Consider the following 26,406-nt stretch of genomic DNA (forward strand, 5'->3'; position numbering starts at 1 on the left):
GCACGACCTCAAGCACGGAAACCGGACGCCTCGTCACTGGCCGCGAATGCATCCACCCGTCTCCGCCGCCCTCGGTAGTTGCTGCGCGTCATCCCTCGCGGCGCAGCGTGAACCGGGGTTGGCGATTGCAACCCGCACAAGGAGCATAGGAGTGCGATGTAAACCTTGACTATAGTGCAGATGCCAGCCTGCATCTTCTGGACTTGTTCGCTGCTGAATGGCTTCGAACTTTTCTGCATCACCGTTGCGTGGCGCACTGGTCCTGGCTCGCCATTTCAAGGTGCCTGGGACCCTTGCCAGTCTTCGAGCCGTAGGTGGGCGGGCTGCGGAAGGGCGACCTAAGGCTGACAGACACTGGCCGACTGCTGTCTCGGGTGCCGAACACACTGGCTGATTGGGTCTGGACGCCGCGCAGACCGGAGAACCAATCAACCCGAGACGTCCCACAAGGGGGGCGTTGATGAAGCAAGGCGTCACCGAGAGTCATGGCCCGCGCCATTCGACCGCCCAACAATTCTCTCTGACATGGCGTGCCGTGTTCCTTGAAAGGCCAAAGGGCCACTCGCGCGATCCCGTCGGCGCCATCGCCGACACAGTATGAAGCAGTCCGCGTATGCTCGGTTGCTGCCAACTTGAATGTCGGAGCCCGGTATATAACGGCTTGGAGTCCAAACGGCAACATGGGGTACGTTGGGGGCACCTTTTATGCTTTTTAACGGGCAGTGCTGCGTGTCGTACATGTTTTTGTCCATTTCAGCGTCGAGACTCGAGAGCCAATTCGAACAGTTGAGTGAGACCAAGCTTTCGCGCTAGGGCGGACCCTGGCGTGCGACGCGGGGCAGACTCGACGGCGTCTGGTCTGGTGTCACTGGCACTCCTCTGACAAGGACACGAAGAGTCAAGACCACGTAGAGCGTCAGTACAGAACTTCGTTTTGGGCGGCCGGTTCAAAAGAACGTCCCTGCTACAACATTCCCGTGCCGAGTTGCGCCCTACGTTGTAGTGCTACCAGACGGCTAATAACACGCCTACCTCGGCATGTCGGGACTAGATCAGCCTCGAAGTCAAAGTTATTCACCTACTCTACTAAACCAGCAAACGGCAACTTGAGTTATTACGGCAGGGCCAGATCGCACAACACTCACATACCTTACAGCGCAGCATCCCAAGATTCCATTCCGATCAGCCGCGTTGACCCCGGCTCATGAGCCGCATTCGTGCATCTTGCTTCATCCTTCTCAGGGCCGCAGACCTGCACAGCCCTGCTTTCTCAGCGCGAGGTAGTTGTTCTGACTCGACTGTACCGCTAGAGGGGAGCGTTTGAGGCCCCGGTTTGCGAAGTCCATATAACTTCCGAGCGCATTACCGGTTGGTGGCGTCGATCATGCCGTGCGATTTGGCGCTGCGATACGTACAACAATACTGCCAACAGAACCAACAATGTCGCGGGCACGCAGATGGACCACAATAAATAAGGTTGAACCGGGATGCAAACGACTTCTTCGACCACAGCTATCAGAAGCGGAATCGCGCGAGACAAAGACGCGGGCATACCGTCGTGCTTCCCGCCTATGGTCTAGCAAAGCGTAGTCTCCGGGGTAAGCTACGGCACTCGGCTTGAGACGGTGAAACATCGCGAATACATGCCGCCTGCGCGAGCTGCGAACAGCCAGTCACCGCAACGTAAGCTCGCAGCAACGCCCAAGCTCCGTCATAAGCTCGGTCGTACAGATGACAGACATTCTAGTAAAGGTCACCGGGCCGCGCGCCGGCCTATGTTACACTAAGCGTACATTTTAGTCTGGCAACATGACCATCGGGTTGTTGGGCGACAGCGCAATGGACAACAATAGACAGGTCGTGGTGTTTTTGTGTCGTTCGTCCGCTACAGATGCCAGGTGATGACTCGAATTCTTAAATACGACTGCTCGGGGATGCCCTTCTATGGCTTGTCGTACTGCTGCTCGTTAGTCTACGCGCGCGACTGTCCTACTAGTGACTATTTTATCATCAGTCGAATTGCCTCTGCGATTGACCATACGAAAGACCAGCGAATCTGTGAAGGATCGCGTGATCCTGTGCCGAAGAGGGGAAACGTCATGCCCGGGCTACATGTTGTCATCGTCGGGGCTGGCGTTGCTGGCCTCACTTGCTCAATTACGCTGGCTCGTCATAAGAATGTCAAGGTCACGGTCATCGAGAAGTATCCCTCCAACAGCCAGGTACACTCCCGTCCGATGAGCCGGCCAGGGCCGGAAAGTCGTCCCCGAATCCTTTTCTGACGAGATGTCTGGCCCGTTTCAGATTGGCAACGGCATTCAAATACCTTGCAATGCTGCTCGCGTGATGCTAAAGCTAGGTCTACTGGACCAGCTCATCAAGACCTCGCATGGCGTATCTACAGGCACGATAACGATGAACTATTCGGATGGAAAACTCATCAATGAGCGAGATTTCACGAAATACAGCGAGCGATATGGCTCGCCCTGGCTGTTGGTTCCTTGCCTCCGCTGTGTCTGTGACAAGGGTGACTGATCACAAGAACAGACTCGCGCATCGCGTCGATTACATGAACGTACTATACACCGAGGCCTGCAGCCTAGGAGTCAAGTTCATGTTCGGATGCGAGGTCGAGGACATCGACTTCGATACCCCCATGGCGCGACTCACCAACGGAGAACCCGTCCATGGGGATGTCATCATTGGTTGTGACGGTACGTCGCTTTTACATGTCTCGCTGAGCCTGTGTCTTACAAGTGTGTACAGGAGTCAAGTCCGTTGTGAGATCGGTCATGCACCCTTCGATAGAAACCGAAAACGACGAGTCGTTGGCCTACCGAGCCCTGTTCACCCCGGAGCAGGTCGCCAAACTCTCACCAGAGGCCGCAAAGTCGATCAACCATCCCGGCAAATGCCTTTTCTGGCTGGGCCCTTACATCCAGATCGTTTTCTATAGCCTCAGAGGTGGCTCTGTGTACAACCTCGTGGTGTCAGTTATTGACGACGACCTCAACGCCAAGACCGAGAATGGTGACAGCCTCGAACTTTTGCGCGAGAGATTCGCGGATTGGGATCCCGCACTTCAAGAATTGATGGCTACGGCGGAAGGTGTAGCCCGCTTTCAGCTGCTCAAGGTTCAGGACCCGCCATTCTGGTCGCGCGGCAATGTAACCCTCATGGGTGATGCGGCACATTACATGCTGCCGTACCTCGGACAAGGAGCCGCGATGTGTGCCGAGGATGGGTTTGTGCTGGGCACACTTCTCGGCCGCATGACTGAGCACGTGGACGGCCGTGACGGCGTGCAAAGCAGTCCCAAGGACTACGCTCGTGCTGTTCTCGATGCCTATGAGGGCCTTCGACACCAACGGCGGCTGCGCGTAGCCAAGTACTCTCGGACAGCAGGCGAGATCAGCCACATGCCTGAGGAGGACGCGAAGCACATCCGCGGTGATGGAACCTATAATTACGACGAGGAGACGCGTATTAGCGACTGGCCATGGATCGATTCACGCTGCATCAAGTTCCTGCTGCTGTACAAGGCCGACGAGGAGGCTGAGGCTGAGTTTGCTCGACTCGTCGAATCTGGGGCCTTGGGCACCACGCCTGCGTAATTTGGCAAACGGAAGCGGGCGTTGAAGAAGAAAGACGGTCTTGGCATGGGCTTATGCGCTTAATAAGTCGGCCAGGCAGCTAAAGTTTGAGTATTTTGGCCCAGTCCCAGCGCGCCTTCAATGGATCGAGTTCGGCATCTAGAGACAATGCTTCCATGGGTAGGTTAGAGATGGTGTGCGACGTTGGAAAGCACTCGCCGGGGTAAGAAAGCACGTGCGAGAGAGCACACGATCAGTATTCGCAACATGACAGCTTCGTCACTCAGTTCTGCCTTAACCCTCATTGTTTTGCGCATCACCACATCATGTTGCGTTCAATTTCCCGACCTTGACGAAAAGTCTACTTTTCTTTATTATGTACTTCTCTATTCGCATCTTACCCCCAGTATCTTGTACGTATGAATGTACCAACTGAGATTTGTAACAAGTAGGAAAGGACCAGGCCTGGTCGTATCTATGACATTTACTGCCATGTGGCGAGACTTCAACTCCGCAACCCAATGCAACAAGATTAAATGACGGCGAAACCTGCGACCCGGTGTGGATGACCGCAGCCGCAGATTTCGGTATAGGAAATGTTCAGAGCTCGTCGAGATGTATGAGCTGCGAGAAAGGTAGCAGAGATGCAAGAGGATTCGGAGGACGCGAGACGGCTACTCCTTCTTCTTCTTCTTCTCGTTGCCAAGGTTCTTCTTGGGCATTCGTGCCAGCCAGTAGACAAAGAGTGCGGCAAAGATGTTGAAGATGACAAATGCCCACAGGATGCCAAAGTTGCGCCACCTGTCATCGTAGTTGCTGCTGACGCCCTCCAGGAACTTGTTCGTCTCGGAGATGGGGCAGTACGAGCATTCCGAGGTGGCGTTGTTGTCTTGCAGGCGTCCACCAAAGACCTTGATGTATGATGACATGTAGTCGATGCAGGTCTTTCCTGAAGGCGGCGAGAAATGCAGGAACTCGTTGTCGGCGCAGATAACGTCCGTGTTAGCCACACCTGTTGATAACAGGCCGCTGACCAAATATGTGAACGGCGATACGCGATCTAGATTTCGACGTCAGAAAAGCGCGCTTCGAAGCGAAGGCAGAAGGCGATTGGTACTTACACATGAAGATCCAGAAGCGGGGAAGAGTGTTGGGCTGGGCGAGGACACCACAGAAGATGAGGCAGAGCGTAAACATGAGGTTGGCAAGGTTGCCACCAGCCTCTGCAGTCTCGAAACCAGCAATGATGAACGTCGAGAAGGTACCGGTGAAGAGCATGAACATCAGGAGGTAGAGGAACATGAGTGCTCCACGCTCGGTGACGGCGTCGGTTGGCTCTGCGTTGCGGTAGAGTCCGACGGGATAGTACCAGCACACGTACATGAGCACGGCCATCAAGCTGTTCCAGGGAAGCTCAACAATGATCTGGGAAAGCATAAAGACCTTCCACGAATAGACCTTTGAGGGGCGTTCGCGAGCTTCGTATAGGGAGCGTTGGATGACGAACTGCGGCATGGACTGTTGAACGATCTGGCCGAAGACGGTGAGAAGCTGGAAGATGGAAAACATCTGGTTCTGAAGGCCCTGAATGGAATTGGGCGCGCGGAAGAAGATGAAGCCGATGAAAAGCGCAACGAGGGTGCAGAGCGCCGTCTTCGCGTAGATATAAACCGGAGTTCGCCAGTACTGCTGGAAGACACGGAAAAGGTTCTCCTTCATTTGAACTGAGAAGGGGGCGGCAAACTCGCGGTAGCTGCCTGGATCCTCATCCTCGGTCTGCGAAGCAGTGCCCTGCTTTTCGCGCTTGATGTTCTCGAGTTCGTCCTGGACGGCCTTGTACTCGGCGCTCTCGCGCCAAGTCTGGAACCAGTCGATCTCAGTAGTCGTTCCGGGGGCGGCTCCAATCACTTCCAGCATCCATTCGGCAGGGTTGGCCTCGTCAGGACATCGGTGGCCGCCGTTGCGCTCGAAGTAGCTTGTCATGGTCTGGGAGTTCTCGCCAATATCACCAAAATAGACGGTCTTGCCGCCCTTAGCCAAGAATAGGAGTCGATCGAAGCGTTGGAAGAGCATGGCCGACGGCTGGTGAATCGTACAAAGCACGGCCTGCCCAGCCTTGGTCAGCTTCTCGAGGAGATCCAGAATAGCCCATGATGTCTGCGAGTCAAGACCGGAAGTAGGTTCGTCGACGAAAAGCAGCAGGGGAGGCTTAGCAGCGAGCTCTACACCGATAGTGAGACGCTTGCGCTGCTCGACATTGAGACCTTCGCCAGGAACACCGACGACAGCGTCGGCATACTCGTCCATCTCCAGCAGCTTGATGACCTCTTCGACGTAGGCTAGCTTTTCTTCCTTCGGCACGTGGGCGGGCTGGCGAAGAAGCGCGCTGAAGTTGAGAGCCTCGCGAACAGTGGTCGTCTGCAAGTGGAGATCTTGCTGTTGAACGTAGCCAGTCTTGCGCTGGAAGGACCGATCACGAGGTTGACCGTCTACCAGCATCTCGCCCGTAATGACGCCCATCGAGGTGCGGTCCGCCAAACAATCCAGAAGAGTAGTCTTGCCGGCACCTGACACGCCCATTAGGGCAGTGAGGGTTCCGGGCTTCACGTAGCCGTCGACATGGTCCAAGATGCGGCGCGGTTCACCCTTGATCTTGATGTCATAGCAGACGTCGTGCCACTGGAACACGGACGTCTGTTCTTGGAGCATTCCGCCCTCCTTGCCAACCTGGCCACGGCTGCGTTCAGCAGTGATGACGGGTCCAATGTTAGCCATGGCCGCCTCGGGGTCACGCTTCTTTTCGGCATGGCGAGCAGCGGCGGGCTTGTGGCCGCGGCGGTAGACGAGAACCTCGCCCTTGGACTTCTTTTCGGACACCAATTCGGCGGCCACCATGTAGCAGATGAGGAAGAACACCGTGAAGGCGATAACAATGCCGAAATTTCGCCACCTGTGGTTCCACTGGTAGTCGAACTGCTGATACACGTAATCATCGCCCCAGACATAGGATCGGCCAGGAACAGATCCGACGGCGCTGCAAACTTGGTTGTTCCCACCCACGTTGGCGTACTCGGAAAGCATATCCGCAGCTGCGGGAGTTGGAGCTTGAGCCGTGGGCACATATTGGTTGCACTCGAACTTGCGTTCGTGGAACTCGTTAACCATGAGCGCTTCGAACGCGTAACCAAGAGGGTCGATATAGCTCAGCCATCGGCACCAGCCCAACATGTAGCGCTTGGGCAAGACGAAGCCGGTGAAGATGACCAGGTCAAGGATCAGGATGGCGGCGGGAACGAGCGCCTGGAACAAGGTGCGGGAGGCCGAGGCGATCGTGCGGAAGATCATGGACATGACCAGAACCGTGACGAACGATATGAGCAGGAAGAAGAAGAAAGGCCCAGGCTCTCTCCGCAGGTTGGTCATGAAGTAGAGTGTCAAGTTGAAGACGATCGAGTTCGAAATCTTGTAGGGCATGTCGCACAGCATTGATGCAACGGCCTCTGCCGATGGGTGGTATAGAGCGTACCGACTGTGTTTCTCAACGATGGGCCGTTGAGCATACAGGGTCAGAATCTACGACATGCTGTTAGCTCAAGTTCTCGCTTTTGCTGGGTGGGGGCTATCAAGTCTTACCTCGAGGGCTGAGGCAAAGGCGTTCATCAGGCATGCGAAAAAGAGCAAGGCACCGCGCTGGAAAAAGCTGCCGGTCGAGTCGCCAAGATTGTAGAAGACACTGCCGATGATAAGAGCCATGATGAAGTTACCAATAAGGGCACCGACAGTCAAGCTGGGGTCGCCAGTCAACCGCTTCCAGCCTCGCCACAGGCACAGCTTGACCTGTTGGCTGAATGACAAGGTGTAGGGCGACTTTTTGCGCTGACCGCGAGCCTGCTGAGCGTGCTTGGAGGCACGGAAAGCCTCCGCATCGGGACCGCCAATGGGGTGAGCAGTCTTGTAGTCCTCAATCTCGACTTGCAGGGCCTTGTACTCGGCGCTGTTCTTCCACGCGGCGGCAAACTCGTCGGGCGTTCGCGGAGCCTTGCCCTCAAAGCCAGAGCGAACAATGCGTTCAAGAGGAGACGTCATGGAGGTAAGGAAGTCGGGGGTAGTCTGACGAGGAGGGCATTCGAAGCCGAGGTTGATGAAATATTGCTTTGCAGCATCGGCACGACCGAAGAAGATCTGTCGGCCTTCGTACAAGACAACGGTCTTATCGAAGAGATCATAGGCGCTTTGCGGTGCCTGGTAAATAGACACGCAGGCAGTGCTGCTGAAAAGCTCCGTCTGCAGACGAAGGGTCCTGCAGAACTCGATGGCGTTGGCAGAATCGAGGCCACGGGTAGAGTTGTCCCAGCATTGCAGGGGCGCGCCGGATAGGGCAGCCTCAGAAATAGTGACACGCTTGCGCTCACCACCTGAGACGCCTCGCACGTACTCATTGCCAACGCGCGTGTTGACGGTGTGCGAAATGCCAAACATGGCCATAACCACGTCGCGGAGATGGGCGGCGAAGTCATTCTTGTTGAGACCCTGGGGCAGCTGGCGGGGCTGGCGGGCACGAGCGGCAAAAGTGAGGGTATCGCCAACAGTCAACATGGGGAAATGCACATCCACCTCGGCGGTGTAAATTGCCTCGCCACGATGATTCGAATGCATCTCCTTGGCGCCAATACCTAATCGATTGGTAAACCATGTCAGCCAATGATCCGTGGCATCCGGGGTATTGTGTGTAAGTGATTGTTTGGCCTGGCGTGTAGCGCACGGCATGTTCCGTCGCCCTGTCCCACAGTTGGCCCGCCCACCCACGTTTCTTCAGCAGGTTCCCGCAGATCTGGGGCACACAGACCGAGACGGCAAATTCCGTCCCGATCTCAACCCCAGATGAACATGGGCTCAACGACATGTGCAATTGAAGATGATCGCTGCAATTGAATCTAACTCACCTTGGTAATTGAAATACGAGCCGTCGTCGACGAAAATGCCGTTCATTTCTCCAGCAATGGTCTTGAGGAACGTGGAGCAGCCGGATCCGGGCGGGCCCAAGACCACCAGCATTTCGCCCTTGTGTACCAGGCCGTCAAACTGACGCAGAATGTCGATCCGCTGGCGACCAGAGCCCGTGAGTTGGCGCGCAGTAGCCGCGAGGGACAGCCAAACATTGGCCACGTCTTTTTGGTAATCGGTCGACGCGCCAAAGCCGTGGACATTGAGGTTCTGGAAGCAGACGCCCGACGAGCGAAACCCGGCGCCATCCTGCGACACGAGCTCGACGATGGCCTTGGCCCACTCGCGACCGCTGAAGTTTGCCGAATTTGGGTTCAGGGGCGAGTCTTCCTCGGCGAAGAACGGATTCTCGCCTCCAGCGCCGCCAGGTCCTGCGGCAGAGGCTCGCGAGTACGAGCGCGCAAGGGCCTGCACGACGGAAGTGCGGCGCACCATCTCCGCCTCTGCCGAGTCATCGTCCTCGTCCTTGCTCAGCGAGTTGGGGGAAGAGCCAGGCTTTTCGTCGTTGCCGCCGGCCTCGGTGATGGAGGTAGCCTGCGTCTTGGTCGGGTCGGTGCTCTGCGCCGCGGCGGCCTCGAGCTCCTCCTCGTGCGCATCGTGTCGGGAGTTAATGGGCACGCCGGTCGTGGCGGCCGTGGAATCGTAATTCGCATTGATGCCGTACATTGCTGCGGCGGTGCACGCTCGCGCGCGCGCGAGTGAATGATTCTGCGACGGGCAATGCGGCTGGCGTGGGCTGGAGTTGTCGTGGGAGAAAAGATTGTTCCCTCGGGACCTCACTGGTTTCGCGTCAGCCTCAGCACACTCAAGGTGTAACACGGATGCCTACCAAAGCCGCCAGGTGCGCGACGGGTACCAGCTATCTTGTTTCAGCCGGGGCGCGACGTGGGGGTGGACAGACAGGCTTCAAGTAGGCCACACGAGTGCACGACGGAGGACGTGACGGGAAGGAGGGGGGATGATGATAAAGTAGCAAACCCGATCTGGAATCAAGGATGACAGACGGTGGGCGCTCAGGGACAAGCGGCCACAGAGGTGCTACCTTACGGACATACGCACACACTGAGGTGCGGCTAAGTACAGTCGGGCAAAGTCCCCGGGACCCCGAGAACACCAGGCCGACTCTCGCCAACCAAAACGCTGCATGGCACCCTTTCGGGGCCGATTTCACCCTCCTGTGCCATCGGTCGCCATGCGACGCCGACTCACGCAGGCGGACGAGGCACGCATCGCGCGCCCGTGGCGGAAATTTAGCGAGTGCTGGACAGCGGGCGCAGGCGCAGCTTCTCCAGCCTAGCGGCTCCCAGCGGCGCCGAGTGGGGGCGAGCGTCCACGGATGGCGAGATCCCGGCAACCTCCCGGCCAAGAAAATTGTGCACAGGGGACGCCGGCCAGCGTTGCCCTACCGTTTGCTTCCTCCTGCTGTCTGGCCCGCGCTGTGTGGCCGTCGCCGCACCGCTCGCCCACCCCGAGGCACCGGCATTCTGAACCTAAAGTTTAGTGGATTGCGCGTGTGAGGCAAGGGATCGGAAGACCCGCTCATGTTACTTTTAAGGTGTGGTTCCTAGGGGGCCCGGGGGGCTCGTGCTTGTTGTGGAACTCCGCCACCTTGGTCGACAGTGACGGAGGCGGCTGCCGGACGAGGCTTCGTTTTGATCCTCACGGTCTCCTTTCCGCCCGTCCATCCCCCGGATGCCTGGGCACATGGGATAGGTATGCTGAGTCGGACCGTGGGGCATGTTTGATCCTCGCACGAGTCACTGGCACCCTTTGCACCAGCACAATGACATGTCAAGCGACGTGTGTGCTTCGTGCAGTAGTCTTGTTGCCGGCGCAAAGAAAGGTGAAGTCGCATGGGCATTCCCGAGTGCATCCTCGCCCTGTACTCGTACATACTCTCGCGTCATCAAAGTTCAGCCGTGATACCGCATTGCCCCCCCTCAGACAACCGTCCTATCTCAACGGCACGTCCCCACGTTTGCAGCAATATTTTCTGCTCGGAAGCCGGTGAGACTCATCATGAATCACAGGTCTGGCGCAGTGGGCCAGTCGCGGCCATGTTTTCGGAGGCCAAGACGCCCTGGCCACGCCCCGCGGATCCATACGAACGCGGCTGGCAGGGCCAGCGTCGGGGTCTTGGAGCAACCCGACAGCCCGCCCCCACCATCCCCATCAACGCCATCCCGCAGCCCACACGCGAGCCCAAAGCGCTAAAATCTTGAGCAGGGTGGCGCCGTGTGCGAGTACGTACTCTCCCAGTGCACGGGTGTGCTTTGTCGGATGCTTGTGTCGGTTCGGCTATGTAGCACAATTTGGCAATGCAGGCGCCTGTCGTCCAGCTTTCGTGACATGCTGGCGGCCGCGAGAGTGGATTGGGCTCCGCAGAACTTCATCTTCATCGCGTTTGCGTTTGATTGTGCGGAGTACGGGCCACGCGTATTCGTATCATCGGTCAAGAGTGAAGCAGACCAGCCATGACCCGGGACTGACTCTTGCGTTGTTCACTATGAGCTCTGAATCGGGCTCACGCCGGTCCTGGTCTCGGCGCCATACACACGTCACACAGGTTCGCCATGCTCCAAGAGCCCGAACAAGGCACATGCAAGTTGTTCACACGTCACCGCCACTATTATCCCGGTTGTAAGGGACGGCTCTCAATCAGGCGCAATAGTTGGCTGCTTCAGTCATGCCCGCCAGCGTACCCCACGTCAACAATAAGCACCTACCTGGCTTGGTACCACTGCTGTCGTGCAACCGAAACACGACTGTATCGTTCCAAGAGCTGAAACATGCAGTATGCGAGAGCGTGTTATATAAAGACTCACAAGGTTCTGATCATCCCAATCAAGGTGAATCCAGCCTGGTCGCTCGACAGTCAAACGCAGAACGGCACGTAGTTTCGAACTTGAAATCGCAAAGGCACGAATGCGCCCGAGGCTTGGCGGCAAGGGTCCACGTTTGGGATCCTGAATGAACCCTTTTTCCGTTCCCGAGAACCCTGTCACCGGTACGTATGGGGAAGAACATTGGCCCATTGTATGTAGCTCCAAAGCATCCTGTCGCAGTTCCGCAAAATCCGCTCCGCTCCGCATGGTTGTTCGGCCCTGTGCGGCCACTGGCCTGCAGTACGATGGCCCGTTGGAACTTCGACGGGTTGCGAAGAATACCCCAGACCCCGGGCCACAGCGTGTGCGAGCCATCCCGACGCCAGGTGCGCGCCGCATCCGGGCGCTCGGTCAGCGGCTGTGAGCCGGATAACGGCGCCCGCCTGTGTCAGAAGTTAGAATCCGCGCCATCAACATCGCGTGCGTACCCCGACAAGTTGTTCCAAAACAACAAGCACCGGCACGGGTTGCAGGACCAACGCCAAGCTTCCGCTTACGCCATGCATGCATGCATGCATGCACGCACGCGGTTGGCGGATCATCTATCCTTTTTAATCTGCCTCATTTGCGCAGGGTGGGTAAGCTGACGCTCTGCCACAGTAACCACATGCTCATTTCCTCACACGCCTGAAGAAGGCCCATCCAAGTGCTGCTTCGTATTTCCCACCATGGGGCGACACGTGGAGCACGAGAGATACGCTTCAAGAGGTTGTTCCTTTGACTTCGTATGTGCAACAGTTGAGATAAGTGCTTTGAGCGAGGTGATGCCTCTGCTGGTTCCGAATGCTTCTCGCCCGGCGTTGACGAGAGCATTGCAGGAATGGACGCGGCTGCCGGGTGATGTTGTTTGGAGACCGTTGTGTGACCAGTGAATGGCCTGGCCCGCGTGGCTGGTGGATGACAAGAGTATTTGTGCCCTACTCCTACTTCGTATATTCTCCCATCAGCTTCGCCGGCCTGCACTTGGCGGCCCGGCCCGAGAACTGCATTCAGCCTTGCGAAAAATGCTTCGAAGATCGCTGGCATCTCGCATATCCATCCCCATATACAAGAGGCCGTCTGTCGTCCTTGATCAGATGCCGTCACGCGGCGAATTGTCGTGTTTATCGTAGGTAGCCTTGTGGTGCTCACCAAGCAGAGTGCAATGCGTAAATGAGAAGTTGAGGCCGTCACATACTCCGACTGCTGTTGCCGCGCCAGACGTGCGATTTTTGCCCTGGATAATTGTGCCAGCCATATGATGTGATGAAGACTGGTCTCACAGTCTCACCGACAAAATTGGCAGGGCCCACGCCAGCCGGTGAGCGGCTGACAGGTTTTCCCTAATTTGACCCCGTCGCGGCTGCTCACGACAAATCCTTCAGGCTACGCCCAGGTGCTTTTCGCCCATATCACCACAGTTGCTCCCACGACGTCGGGAGGCTGGCTTGCGCTTGCCATGTCTGCTGCAAACTCCTCTGACCTTGTAGGCTTCCAGTCCGAGCCCAACTGCGGCCGTGGCACGATTGGCATTCTATGGAGCTGCTTCACGACCATCGTCTTGTCCATGTGGGCATCTCTGCATCTCGACCTTTTCGACACGGGACTCACGGTTCGCATCGCCATGTTCATCGCGTGCCTGTTGCTTCCTGAAGCGGGCGTCGCCATTGCAGCAAAAGAGTGGGCCACGGCGATGCATTGGCGTAATGAGATACGCAAACAGCCTGGGTGGAGGGAATGGTCCCTCAAGCAATCGTTTCTGGTACTCATGGGCGGCGTCATATGTGATCAGGGGATCAATGAATCCGAGATATCGGCCACCAATTCTGCCGCACAGGAGGGGCAAGCTGGCAATCGGAAGACCGAGAAACAGGACGAGACCACCGAGCTCGAGCAACAAGCGCTGCCGAAAGCCCCGTCAATAAGGAATTCTTCAGATTCTGACGATGAAGAGAAGATCGAGCCAAATCGTCTGACCTTGGACGTTCTCATGGACCTCATCAAGAAAGGTAATGAGATCGACCACGTCTCTGAGGAAGCAGGTCAGAAGTCGCCCCAAGGGAAGGAAGCCGGAAGCCAACAAACAAACAACCCTGCAGCTGCCTGCAAGGAAACGGGTGAATCTCATCGGGTCACTTTCGACATGTTCCCTTCCAAAAAGGACATCAACAAGCGCGCCAAAACCGACGCCATGGTTAAAGTGATCGCCGTCGGCCAGGCTCTATGGTTCGCTGCCAATGTCATATTTCGCCTGGTTGTCGGCACCAGCTTGTCCCTGCTCGAGATTGTCACTGTCGCATACGTGTTATGTGGCATTGTTCTCTACGCCATGTGGTTCGCCAAACCACAAGGCTTGGAGGAGGCCTTCACCGTGTCCATACCGGCGGCCGTCATCCCACGGAAGGAGGTTTCGAGGACGCCGAAGCGGGAGGACCCGTGGTCTAAGGGACAGGTGGCTCGGCTCGGCGCGGGTCTCGCCGTAGTTGCCTTGTTCTCGGCTGTTCACATTGCGGCGTGGAACTATCACTTCCCGTCGGTGGCAGAGGCGTGGCTATGGAGGGTGTCTGTTATCGGCTCGTGGGCGTTGGCGTCACTCCCCGTTTTGAACCCGATACTGCCAGAATCTTGGTATTCGAGCCCCGGCTGGTATGGTTCTTTCAAGAAGCCTCTGCGTATAGTCATAGCGACACCATACCTCGCTCTGAGGCTTGTCACGTTTGTTTTGATGTTCATGGCGTTTCGTGCGGCGCCACGAAGCGTGTATGAAGACGCAGACTGGACTTCATATTGGGTCAGCCTGGGGGGTTGAGGCAACGGGTAGATTAAGACAGGGCCTCCATGATTCCAATGCGTCTAATTACTGTTCTGTGCAGGCCAGCTCTATCTATCGATACTCTTACAGGAAGTTAATTCCCACTCCAAGCTGGAGTCCCTTGGTTCCGACCTCGCCTCTCCTGAGCACCAGTGGAAGGCTGAAGTTCAGTTCAAACCTAGCCACAGGATGTGCGTAGACGAGACCCACCCCCGCTGCCATGGTAGGAGCGCCACTTGCGAGGTCCTTGAAAGCGCGGAACATGCCCTTGCCCACGGCCCCGGGACGCATGCCCTGGGGGTCTAGTTTCTTCGATCTTCCCTCGTCTTGGAGAGCAACCAACCGGCCAGCATTGGCAAATACCTGGAACCGTAGGCCGGAGTCTGGGCCCTTGTAAGGCAGCGGGAGAAGCACATTAACACTCCCTGCGGCAAACAGGTCCCCGCCAACAGAATCTTGGCCGTCATGAGGTCCCAATCCACCAAGCTTAAATCCACGGACATCGGTGGGACCACCAAGCAGAAAGCGGTCATTGATGCGACTTGGAAGTGCCTTGCCAGCCAAGTTGTATCCCAGAGGCAGAGGCCATAGCATTCCCGTTCTGAAGCCAGCACCAATGGAGATCCCTGTTCGCTCTTTCGATCCGGGCAGGGGGATCGGGATTGCGCCACTCATCTCCAGTTCGCCCTTGGAGAATGCGACGTCTCCCCCCAGAGGACCAAAACCTGCAACCTCCAGCATGGACCGCAGCATGTATCCATCTTGCGGTAGTTGTGGATTGTCGCGTCTTTCTCTGTGAAAGGTGTGCTTGATTGCACTTTTGACTGTGTCGCCAGTGTCCTGTCGCACAGTCGGGCTGGCGCTTTGCGACAAGCCAGTGACTTGTCGCCAAGCCCCCGAGTACTCGATCGAATGCGAGTCCCTCAGGGCATTCAGCCAAGAGAATCGTAATGATCCTCCCTTGACGACTTCCTCATGGGACGCCCAAGGCTTCTCCGCCGCCGATGCCAGTCCTTCCAGTGCGATTCGCATGTCCGGATCACTCAGCACTGGAGCGCTTAGGTTGGCACTGTAGGCTGACCTCGTGCGTGTGCCAGCTTTGGCATTCAACGTGAGCATCTCTGCCCCACCGAACATGTTGCGCCATAGCAGCGAGCCGTATGCGGAGCCTTCACCGTTTCCCACATCTGTACCGGTCTGTAGCTTAAATCGGGGGAGTTCTCGAAGGCCGACGGAGACACTGACATCCGACGGGGTTGTGGACGGATCGACCTGACTAGACTGAGAGAGATATACCTCGGGGGGCTCTCGCAAGATTTCTGCATTGGTCAGCCGCGAAACAGAAGGTGATCAAGTGGACGAGACATACGCAGCGCGGAGAGCTTTGCGCTGGCGACTTGCAGTTTGGAAAGCACATCCCCAACAGTCTTTGGCGAGTTTAGGCTATCCGCGAGCAGCGGGCTGAATATTGGGTCAAGGAATCCGCGTCGGATGTTCTTTGCGCCAGTGACGTTTACCTCGCTAACTGACATGGGCATGGACATCTGGTCTGCCATCTGCTGGACATTAGCCGGCCGCGTCACGGCTAGAGACAGCCTATTCTCGTACCATTTGCGCAATCCTGCGTTCCTTTGCCTCTTGTTCCGCATTCTGGAACTCAGGCGTCGACCGTGCATGGTTCAGGACATCTTGCGTGTTGGACTGGAGCTTGTCGAACGTAGCCGCCCCAGCCTTCTAAAGATGAGCAATTGAGTCGGACCAACGGGTTTGCCTGCATATGTGCTTACTTGCGCCGTGGGCGGGTTCGCGTCTGCCGCCATTCTGGGGTTGATGCACCACGGCTGCTGGCCGCGGGACGGTTTCTGGCGTTGCTCAAGGAATGATTCGAGCCGGCAAAGGTCGGGACGTTGCAAGAGCTCAATGAAGTGGCTCCTGTGGCGCATGTCGCGTCAATAGCGTGCCTAGGCATAGCCCGTGTGGCTAGTGCGTGCTCAGCTCAGCCACGGGCGTCAGAACGGGTCCCACTCCGACCATCTCCGTATCCGTCGATGTCGCTGACGACGTTGTCCCCAAACTCGCCTTCTCTTTCTCAACCCATCTCCAGGCCCAGAACGACACTACGGCCCCCGCCTCTCCGTCGCTTGTGCTCTTTCCAGCGTTTTGCAGCGGTGTTCAAGATTTAGCATTATTGGTTCGCTCAAACGGCGCTTCATTCCCTTGCGCGACCCACGAGCCTCCTTGGGCGAACTCGTGATCCGTCCTTGAGCGAGCCAACACGCGACATCATCCACTCCGCCAGTCGCAATGGCAACCAAGGCAGCGCAGAAGCGGGTACGTCTAGAATGCTTTATGATTGCGTCATGAAACCTCCGCTGACCACTTTCGCAGTTGACCCGCGAGTACAAGACAATCTCGGAGAATCCGCCACCTTACATCACTGCCCATCCGTCCGAGTCCAACATCCTAGAGTATGCACGCGCTGCTTTCTATCATGATGTGCAAGTTATCTGACAAGTTGGCACAGGTGGCATTATGTCATCACCGGTCCCGAGGACACGCCTTACCATGGCGGACAGTATTGGGGCACACTGATGTTCCCTCCCAACTACCCATTTGCACCACCGGCTATTCGTATGCACACCCCGTCGGGCCGCTTCCAGCCTTCGACGCGACTATGTCTTTCCATCTCCGATTTCCACCCGAAGTCATTCAACCCAGCGTGGGAGGTCTCAACCATTCTCATTGGCCTACTCTCCTTTATGACGAGCGACGAGATGACTACGGGGTCTGTGTCCACGAGCGCCGCCGAGAGAAAATACCTTGCTTCCAAGTCGCGGTGGTGGAACTCCACTGGGGGCGGCTCTCACGTCAAGAATACCGCGCAGAAAGGTAACGTCAAGGCGGGCGACGGAGGAGCCAAGTTCCGGGCGGAGTGGCCGGAAGTGGACGCGGAGAACTGGGAGTGGATCAAGAAGAGCAAGCTGGATCCCGCGACGGGCACCCGCTTGGATGGAGACAACGGCTCATCATGCGGGCCTCAGCTGGGTATTGCGGGCTCAAGCGGCAACCAAGCCCAAGCCGTGGTGGATGCCGTGGTGCAACAACGGGACGCAGGCCGCGGCTGGGTATACCGAAACAAACTGCTTGTCGCAGGAGGTCTCGTGTTCATCTACGTCCTTATTTCGAGGCTCGTGCACGGCGAGGGCCTTGCATAATGCGCGGGGCGGGTACGATCGAGAATTCTAAGCGTTGCATTTGGAAATGTTGGGCGTCAGTTTTTCTTTATCGGGGTGCTGCATTGGTCCGGTGCAATACACGGGCAGACTCGGGTCTAAACTTCCGAAATGCCTCCGTGATGTCTGAAGAGCGTGAGTTGGCAGAACTTACAAAAGGTTCGACTCCTCGTCGCGATATCATGGTCATGTCTCGACTAGCTGCCAGAGCCTGCAAGAATGCGAAGACCGGAAATCCTCTAAACAAAGTTTATGTGACCTCCGTGCGCCGAGTGCGCACCGCGAACCAAGAGATCGAAGGCGGAGAAGCGGCACCAGGGGAACACAAGTGACGAGTGTCGGGTAGCACTCACAAGGCCTGGCTGGTCCCTCGCACGGGGAAGGGGCGGGGGGCCTGCTGCCGAATATCACCCGGTTGGCGGTAAGGATCTGCTGGGGTTGGGCTGTTTCAGCGATGTTGGCGGAAGCTTCGCGGGAAGCATCTGGCGGCCCAGCTGTCTTAGTGCCCGGTTCTGAAGGACGGGAGCCTGGAGGGTGTGGGAGAAAATTGTGACGCAGTGGAGGCGTCCCCTATTTGCAGCGCAATACCGATGCGGGCAGTGAGAGCCTCACCTCAGGCGTTGCATCCATCTCTTGACACTGAGCCCGGAGGAAGCACCATTCAGTACAAGCAGCCGTCACGTCAGCCCCTCGGCGGGGCCTTCCATCTACGAGTGACCCCAAGGTAGCCCTCAGAGGTGTCAATACCCATACTTCGGATTTGGAATGCCGGCCTCAATGCCCCTTGTGCTAGGCGCTTAGAGTGCCAGTGCGTTTGCCATGGGCTGGCGGGAGCGTTGGCATCGAAAGCTCTAGAGCCAGCTCCGCCCGCACACCCACACAAAACGACAACCCCACAGCCGCCGACTTCCGCTATCCTGATTCCTGACCTCGACCCACGCCCAGCGACCGACTTTTGACCTCGACAAGCACAGCACTGCAGGGCCTGCACTGCACCATGGCGCCGCCAAACGGCTCCTCCAAGCCTCGCAAGGCTGGGGCCTCCAAGCAGCCGGCCAAGCCTGTCGTGCCTGCCCTGCCGCTGCCCTACGTCAAGCGTCAGGCAGCCGCAGCTGCAGCGGCAGCTTCCAAGGCGGCTTCCCCGCGACCGACGCCGGCCGACCCAGAGGACCCAAGACGGGATGCCCTCGGAGCGGCCCAGGCGAACCCTTCCGCGCAATCTTCGACCTCGGGCACACAGCATCGCGAGGCTGAGTCACCGCCGAGCATGGTGAAGACGCCTGAGGCCAACGGCGCCGTGAACCGCGCCGCAAAGACAAACGGTCATGGGCAAACGGGACACACGGGTAGGCCCGCCTCGCATTGGATGTACGAGCGACAGACTGTCCACTGACGACGGCTTCTGCACTAGTTGCTTCTTCCGTAGCAGTTCCCGGTCCAGTTAGTCAAATAACTTCCGAGTCTGCTCGCGACTCCGCCGAGGCGCAGGCGGCTGACGGTCCGATCCCGCTGCCCAACCCTGATCGCCGTTCCGAGACAGCTGTCACCTCAGAGAATATATCTACGAACAGCGGGCGTACGGAAAAGCCAAGTGAGTTCGCGATTGTCTAATGGCTAAGTCCAGCTTAGTGACATTGACCTTGCTCTTAGGCGACCAGTATGAGGCCCAGGTGACCAAGTCTCGACCTCCACCAACCGTTTCGCCGACCCGATACCAAATGCCTCCACCATTCCAGCCTGCTGGCCGTCCGGTAGGCGCCATGATGAACGGAGATGCGCCTCGAGGGCCTCGCCCACATCCGCCGAGCGGACCGCACCATGTGCATCAGCCGCACCCCAGCAACGGGAGTATCCATTTCGGAGCCTTCCATGGTTCTCAGAATTCTTCTCCGGCGCCGCCTCACTCCGTTGGAGTAGCACCACCTCCTGGTATGACGGGCCCCGATGGCCGCCCTGGATACTTGGGACTGGCGAGCAACGGCTTCCCGCCAATGATGCCGTACGCCGCAGACATGATTCAGCCAAACAGTTTTGACAGCTACGGCCGCCCAACCATGGGCTACGGGCATGTTGATCAGTATCATCCATACGGAGCCGGATTTGCCCCATCTACCCCTCATAGTTTCCATGATTCTCAGTCGTCGGCACACCCTGACGAAAGCGGCATCTATGGTAGCCAATTCCCACCTGGGAACCTCCGCAATGGTGTTGTCATGCCCGGTGAGGATATGCACTCGCAGAATCCGCAGACGCGACTGTTTGGACCTCCGGACTACCGAATGATGCCCAACGCTGGTCATCCGCCTATGATGCCCCATGGCGATCATGCCGATGGTCTGGTCGGATACTTGCAACAGCAATTTGCTTCTCCAGAGCTAGCTGACTGCACGCTCGAGCTTAGATACGCGGATGACAGAGCAAGGCCAGTTCGTGTTCCTGGCCATCGTGTGGTATTTGCGCGGAGCCGACAGCTTGCTGCCTTGCTTCGCGGACAAGCCTTCCAGCCAGATGCCCCCGAGCGCGCATTGCAGACTTTGCTCCTGGAAAGTGGCAACAAGTGGATTCGCTCCGATGCTTTCTACATGGCAGTTCAAAGGCTTTATGGTCTTCCGCTGCTCCCAATGCCACCGCCTCGTGGCCCCGACTCAGCGGAACTGACCGAGGCCGGGTCCGCTTCCGAACAGTTCGATTTTGCCCTCTCATACGCAGCTGCTGGCCGTCTTCTAGACTGGGTGCCTGTTATCAGGCGAGGATGCGAGGTTGCAACTCAATTGCTGAACTGGCAAACCATGGAGAAGGGGCTCGAATTCGCGCTCGATGGTTACACCGACAACGGCACACGCGAGTCTTACAGTTATGGCGATGGATCTCGCACCTTGCTGAACGCCGTGGTCACGTATATTGTTCACAACCTGCCCCCCAGCTTCAATCTCGACACCGCAGCAGACACGCCAGAGAGCTACGCGTTACTCCCGGCACACCCGCCTTCCTTGCCACCGGCGACAGCGGGCCAGGCGGACCAAACTTCGACGCCTCCTATCGCAAGAGGCTCCTCTGTGCAGCTTGGCAAAGGACGACGGTCGCAACAGATTACGAATATCCAGTTCGGTGACCTCGCGCTATCGGAAGGCCAAACTGGGCCGGAGTCTGAGACGCCGAAGGCAACACGCCAGGCTCAGCCTGTATCGCACGCTGTCCTGTCCCGTGTTCTGCTCAACCTGCCATTTTCGCAGCTCAAGATGATCCTTGAATCGTCTGGATCCGGCAATGTCAACGGCTGGGCTAACAGCGAGACTCGGTACCGCGTTATCAAGCGTGCGGTTGAAGAGCGCGAAGTGCGTCGCCTTCATGCCGTTGCTGCAGTCCTCAATGGCCATGTCGCAGACTCAAACGCCATCCTCGCAGGTCTTCGCAGCCCGAGCCCGCAAGACCTTGGCAGATGGACCACATTAGGATGGCAGGAGGAGCTGTTGCCATATGGAAACCCTGACGGCCCTTCGCTGGGGCGCAAATGGGTTCCTCTGATGGATGCGCATGGTTTAGCAGCTGCCGAGTATCCATGACGTGCATTGCCGACGGATTTATGAATGACGACATTTACACTCATGAGATGGTGCAGCCTGCAATCTGCATGATGCGAACATGCTGGAAGCACCGCATCGGCGGAAGGCCCGACTTCTGAGGCGTGGTGATCGCTACGTCTGAAGCAGCATGTGCTACTGACTACATATCGAATTGAACCCGGGCTCTGGTTTCCTACGGACATCCGCAGTTCTTGACGACAACTACGCCCGACTTGACAACACCTGTAAGTCGAGAGATAGCACCAGGCTTCGGGATCCTCGTATCATCTCGAACTGGAGGCACAAAGTGGCAACAATGGCCGCGTGTGGGGATGCACCGTAAACGATCGGATGGCCAGCACACGTTGCTGGCGGCAGTTAGCGATTCTATGGTGGAGGACGAAAGACGCTGACAGATAAACGTTTGTGCAATCTGGAAGCAGGAGGGTCTAATCCGCGGCGCGAAGATCACATAGCTGAGGTCCAGATATCGACGGCTTGCGTTGGCGTCGCGAGGACATTCTTGAATGGATAGGGTGATGACTTGGGCTTTGCGAGGATACGACCAAGTTACGGAGCTCTTTTCCTGCGATCAAAAGTGAGAACAATACAAAAACACTCCAATTGAGAAAGAATTGATCACGTGCTCCGTCGTGAAGCTGGTGGTCGATTTGGTTGTCTGCTCAAAGGTGGACCAAGTCTTTACGACGTTTGAACGAGCAGAGCTCGCTGTGTTACCAGTTAGAATCCAGACGCGTAATGGTCTGCAATTCAACGCATGAAGACGTTATTTGGCGGTTGCACGTCTCTTTCGGCGCGGATGACCAGATGGAGTCTTAGCATCGGCGAAGCGTCCGTTCACAGCGGGGAATCCTTGCGAGCCGTGGAGAGTGGCCCCCACCACACTTCTCCAGCGCGTGCACCTGCCCAGCTCAGCCGAGGTCGATTGTCGCGCGTCAGCTCTTGTGAAAGCATTCCAGCCCTTTTTGGGCCGACACACCCACCATCATCAATCGGCTTCCACCCGCTCGTCCCGCTCAAGTCGTCATCATCTCGACACGACCCTTGCCGCACCACTTCCTTCCGGAAACAAAACACGTCTGCACTTCTCGATTTGCAGAGCAGGGACTTGCTCGAGCTCGCGCGACCGACTGTCAGCGCGTAGCCCTGCGGCGTGTTCGACTTGTCGATGGAGCAGTGCTAGATTTGCGACAAGCTTGTGATTGCTGGATTGCTGGCGTCATCAACGACCTGCCACATCAACGTCAGGCGAAACTACGATCCTCGCCGAAACGCACCTCGAGGCTCCCGTCCCCCCTAGGCCGCGCAAAGGGCCTCACGCGTTGTACACTATCCGACGACAATGGCATCAGCGCCTTCGGAAGGCTCCAGATCGGCCGGCGCACCGCCAACTCGGCGGGTGTCATCCTCGACGCCCGGCTCCGGCTCATCTGCACCCATCGATCCGATCTTACGAAACACGTTGCGATATACCGTCTCGGCCCGCGAATACGCGACTCTGCACAAGTATATCCTTTCCCGGTCGCGTCTGCTACGGCGCAACGCACCGAGCCCCGGTGCTGTCGATAAGGCTCTGTCGGCGGCACCTTCGAGTGGCAGCACCGTCAGCAAAAAGAAGGTCGGCGGTAGCGATGACTACAATGCCAGGGCAGTGCGACACGCGCTACGTGTGTTTGCGGCCACATGGGTTGGCATGAAAGGATGGGAAGCCATATCTAGGAGAATGAGCGACAAAGAGTATGTTCTTCCCGTGATGCGAGACAGTCACGATGTAGCGGTGATACTGACGCGGAATGGAAGCTCTAGTGCAAGCGGGAAGAAACAGCCGTTCTACAAGTCTCCGTCACTGCGGCTGTCGCTCTCTTTATCGACCATCCTGCTCCTATACCGGTTTCTTTTCCGCTTCCTCTCTCGCCTGCGTGCGCATCTCATGGACCCTCAAGCTGAGCCCTTTCGACGTCGAAATCCTCGCACGGCAGCTTCCTTGACCTCGCCATACGCACCCGCGGTCGGTGCTTCGCTCGCAGGCCTCGCACTCGGCGTATACCCATCGCAGCAGCTGCGGGTTTCCATCACCATCTACATGATGTTCCGCGCGCTTGAGTTTGGCTGGAACATGTGTGAAGGTGAGGGCCTGGTATGGGGCACAAAGAATGGCAAGAAACGAGAGAGGCCGTGGTGGTTTGGGAGCTGGTTGCTGCAACCTCTGGCCTTTGGGCAGCTGCTGCACTCGTGCGTGTTCGATCGAGACTGTTTTCCGGAGGTGAGCTCAACCCTGTTCTTCCTCTTTGGCTGGCGGGCTTGCTGACCTCAATTCCCAGGCGTACGGAAACTTCATCTTCAAGAACTCCACTGCATACTTGCATGGCCGACCTCAGGATTGGCCGATCAATCTCGGGTGGCCGAAGGCCCGGGACATTGTCGACAATCTGGCCCAGATGGCTAGGCTCAATTGGCCGTGAGTTGCCTGCTTATCATCCGTACGCGCCAGTGTGAGCTGACAAGCAGTTAGTGCCTATATTTCTCCCACCATGTTTCCGAAGAAAGAGGTGCTCCCACCCTCGCTCAAGGGAGTTGCGCCGCTTTCTTCCCAGGCGCACCCGCTCATTACGTCTTTGTCGTGCGCGACGCTGCATCCTTCTGACCCGTCCTGTCTCCGGACATACCTCACCTTTTGGCTCAACTCTTTCCCACCGCTGGCGCGGTTCTTCCTCGTCATCTACTCCGCCCTCACCATCGTACCGCGGTTCAAGAGCCTGTATCACTTCCCCGCCACTACGATTCAGCGTATTCTTTCCCGCGCTCTGCGAATGTCAACCTTCGTTACCGGCTCCATCTCTACGGCGTGGGCCTCAATCTGCTTCTTCCAGGCGTATTTGCCGCGCCATGTTCTCGCGACGCAACGCTTCTTCCTCGGCGGCTTCTTCGCCGGTCTGTGGGCCTGGGTCGAGCGGAGACACGGACGCGGTGTTTTCTTGTACAGCGCTAGGGCAAGTGTCGACAGCCTATGGAAAGTTGGCGTCAAGCGCCGCTGGTGGAAAGCCATGAAAGGGGGCGACGTTTGGGTCTTTGTGCTTGCGCTCATGGTCACCGGCGTCGTTTACGAGCGCGATGCGCAGGCGATACGTGAGGGAGAGTGGCGCAAGGGCATGAGCTGGGTCAGAGGCGAGGGTTGGAGGGATTGGGCGGCCGCTGACGAGAGCGATGCCGATGACGAGGGTGGCGAAGGGGCGAAGGAGGACTAGGAATATACCATAAGGACGACCATTCGACGATAATACTGCATATTGACTTTGGCCATTCCGTCCACATGGGTAATCAGCAGACGGAGCAGATTGAGTAGCAGAGGTGACACGGCGTTGCCTACATAGAAATGCTGTTGCTTGTATCAGTTCCTCTGCGAGAAATGCGGCAAGTCACGAGGGCAGGGGCGGTCCCGCCACACAGGTGCTCATCCCAACCTCGCTCCAGCAAGAAGGGGGAGAATGTTGCCTCCGCCGGCGTCGTGATAGATGACCTCTCATTGGAGAGGTTGATCTCTTGAGAGATGGGTGTGCATGTGTCGCAAGGGCGGCGGGACAAGGCTGACTGGATAATGGCCGACAGACGAAGAATCACGAGAAGCATCCAAGAGAAGCCCGCCAAGTGTCGACGGGTGCTACGTCAGATCAGCGCCGAAAGAGCCGAATGGGGGAATTATGGTAGCCGTCTTGCTGGATCCCCGTGAGTCGGCGCAACGTCTCCGCATATTCATGCAACCCGTGGCTGCTCCTCCGTCGGGTTGACGGGGATACGTCGGCGGGCTCGGTGTCTTGCGAGCTGCAGCGAAGACACTGAGCTGGCGCGCGGCAGGGGCGGGCAGGACGGCACAGACACAACCGCGGGCGGATTACTGGAGGCCTGGGGTCCTTTGTGCGCTGACTCTGCCCTTGGCATTAGCGCCGACTCGTCGCAAGTAGCTCCCGGCATGGTGAAAGCTCATATGCTCATGTTGGAGGCAAGCAAATACATACAGTACAGGACTGTATTAGCATGGCCCAGCCCGAAGCCTCTCGGGCGATCAAAGTAAACGTAGAGGTGTGAATGTGGCATGTCAGATCCCGACCACGTCATGTGGTGCTGAGTGAGATGGCGTTGGCATCACAAGCGGCACTGCTTTTGTACCAGGGCTTGGACGGCCACTACTATACTGTACTGTATCTGTGTGCGATGCCTGACCTTCCCGATTGCGCGCTTCGGTTGGCCTTTTACCTTGAGACTGTGTCCGTGCGTTTTAACCATATCTCCTGTCACGTCGATTGATAATACGCTCTAGATTCGCTTACTGAACATCTGGGGAAGCAGAGTCTAGCTGTTGGCTTGGCGCTGGACATGTCCCGGCCATCATTGGTGGGAAGGAATGCCTGGACCCTGAGCACCAGCTGTACAGCTTCCTTACTCGCCCATCTTGTTGGCAGCAAAGACGGGGCCATAGATACGCCATGTGGAGAGCGTAGTACGGAAGGCCGTTGGGCAAACTCACGTCTGGGTGAATGGGCTGAACTGACTGATCTACAGCACTGAGGTTGTTGGTGCTGCTCGGACGGTGCTGAGGTTGATTTGTCACCTCCTCTCCAGTCAGCAAGGAGGAGGTTGGTATGGATGGCCAAGAACTGCCGAGATTCAGGAGGAGCCTCTGAAAGTACTGACAGTCAAGTCCAAACTCCTCGTAAAAGTTCCCGTAAAGTTTCCGAAACACATACAGCTTCCTCCTGCTACAGTATATGTGGAGACGCAGCTGATGGCAATACAGTACATTGGTGCTGCAAACGTGTAGTCTGTGCAGGCTGGAGTGCTATAACCGGCCGCAGATATGTTGGCCTTGAATCTGATGGGCTCATGTGGGCCGCCAATATCACGGGTCGCTGACTGAGGCCGCCGAAAGTGGAATTACGAAGACTCGGAACAGTGACAAGCAGGGTTGTTGGCTCGTCAGCTTCTACATACCTCCTACATGGAGCGCAGCAGAAATGTTCCGTTGTTAATCTCCAATGAGGTACTGTACTGTATTCGGGCTCCATGAACGTCTCAATAGCGTTTCTTTGTTTGGCCTCAATCTGGTCCAGCCGAACTCGAAGCCGATGATCGGAATACGGGCCTGATTTCAGGATTGTCGCGGCGTTGATGATTGAGGATGTCTCGCGCCAAGGGCCTCAGCCAGACACGCACCACGCGGATGTGCCAATGGGCTGCGGGCGCTCTATGAGCCCTGCCTCACTCTGCGTTCCAATCATTGACACCAACCAGCCCATGTGCTTGCTCTTTTGACCGAAAAAG

The 26,406-nt window shown here is 57.2% G+C and overlaps 7 protein-coding genes across 7 annotated transcripts; 5 read left to right on the forward strand and 2 right to left on the reverse strand.

Annotated features, from left to right (window-relative positions):
• Positions 1-2,569: 2,569 nt before the first annotated feature.
• On the forward strand, positions 2,570-3,614 carry PLICBS_005964 (uncharacterized protein; the record flags this gene model as incomplete). The annotated part of the gene is made up of 2 exons (XM_018319702.2): positions 2,570-2,714; positions 2,767-3,614. 2 exons carry the CDS (start codon positions 2,570-2,572, stop codon positions 3,612-3,614), a joined length of 993 nt encoding a protein of 330 aa, XP_018182176.2.
• A 653-nt stretch (positions 3,615-4,267) lies between these two features.
• Positions 4,268-9,263, reverse strand: PLICBS_005965 (ZEB2-regulated ABC transporter 1; the record flags this gene model as incomplete). The annotated part of the gene is made up of 4 exons (XM_018319703.2): positions 4,268-4,653; positions 4,715-7,166; positions 7,227-8,266; positions 8,537-9,263. 4 exons carry the CDS (start codon positions 9,261-9,263, stop codon positions 4,268-4,270), a joined length of 4,605 nt encoding a protein of 1,534 aa, XP_018182177.2.
• A 3,657-nt stretch (positions 9,264-12,920) lies between these two features.
• Positions 12,921-14,270, forward strand: PLICBS_005966 (uncharacterized protein; the record flags this gene model as incomplete). The annotated part of the gene is made up of 1 exon (XM_018319705.2): positions 12,921-14,270. One exon carries the CDS (start codon positions 12,921-12,923, stop codon positions 14,268-14,270), a length of 1,350 nt encoding a protein of 449 aa, XP_018182179.2.
• Positions 14,271-14,357: 87 nt separating this feature from the next.
• On the reverse strand, positions 14,358-16,093 carry PLICBS_005967 (uncharacterized protein; the record flags this gene model as incomplete). Its single annotated transcript, XM_065600828.1, has 4 exons — positions 14,358-15,592; positions 15,643-15,829; positions 15,882-16,007; positions 16,061-16,093. 4 exons carry the CDS (start codon positions 16,091-16,093, stop codon positions 14,358-14,360), a joined length of 1,581 nt encoding a protein of 526 aa, XP_065456900.1.
• Positions 16,094-16,577: 484 nt separating this feature from the next.
• PLICBS_005968 (ubiquitin-conjugating enzyme E2 6) lies at positions 16,578-17,488 on the forward strand (the record flags this gene model as incomplete). The annotated part of the gene is made up of 3 exons (XM_018319707.2): positions 16,578-16,604; positions 16,662-16,741; positions 16,798-17,488. The coding sequence occupies 3 exons, from the start codon at positions 16,578-16,580 to the stop codon at positions 17,486-17,488; spliced, it is 798 nt and encodes a 265-aa protein (XP_018182181.1).
• Positions 17,489-18,503: 1,015 nt separating this feature from the next.
• PLICBS_005969 (uncharacterized protein) lies at positions 18,504-21,069 on the forward strand (the record flags this gene model as incomplete). The annotated part of the gene is made up of 3 exons (XM_065600829.1): positions 18,504-18,852; positions 18,948-19,097; positions 19,157-21,069. 3 exons carry the CDS (start codon positions 18,504-18,506, stop codon positions 21,067-21,069), a joined length of 2,412 nt encoding a protein of 803 aa, XP_065456901.1.
• A 1,363-nt stretch (positions 21,070-22,432) lies between these two features.
• PLICBS_005970 (uncharacterized protein) lies at positions 22,433-24,335 on the forward strand (the record flags this gene model as incomplete). Its single annotated transcript, XM_065600830.1, has 4 exons — positions 22,433-22,827; positions 22,891-23,353; positions 23,412-23,548; positions 23,603-24,335. 4 exons carry the CDS (start codon positions 22,433-22,435, stop codon positions 24,333-24,335), a joined length of 1,728 nt encoding a protein of 575 aa, XP_065456902.1.
• Between the last annotated feature and the right edge of the window lie 2,071 nt (positions 24,336-26,406).

The sequence above is a fragment of the Purpureocillium lilacinum genome (assembly GCF_023168085.1).
Source record: "Purpureocillium lilacinum CBS 284.36 DNA, scaffold_4, whole genome shotgun sequence".
NCBI lineage: Eukaryota > Fungi > Ascomycota > Sordariomycetes > Hypocreales > Ophiocordycipitaceae > Purpureocillium > Purpureocillium lilacinum.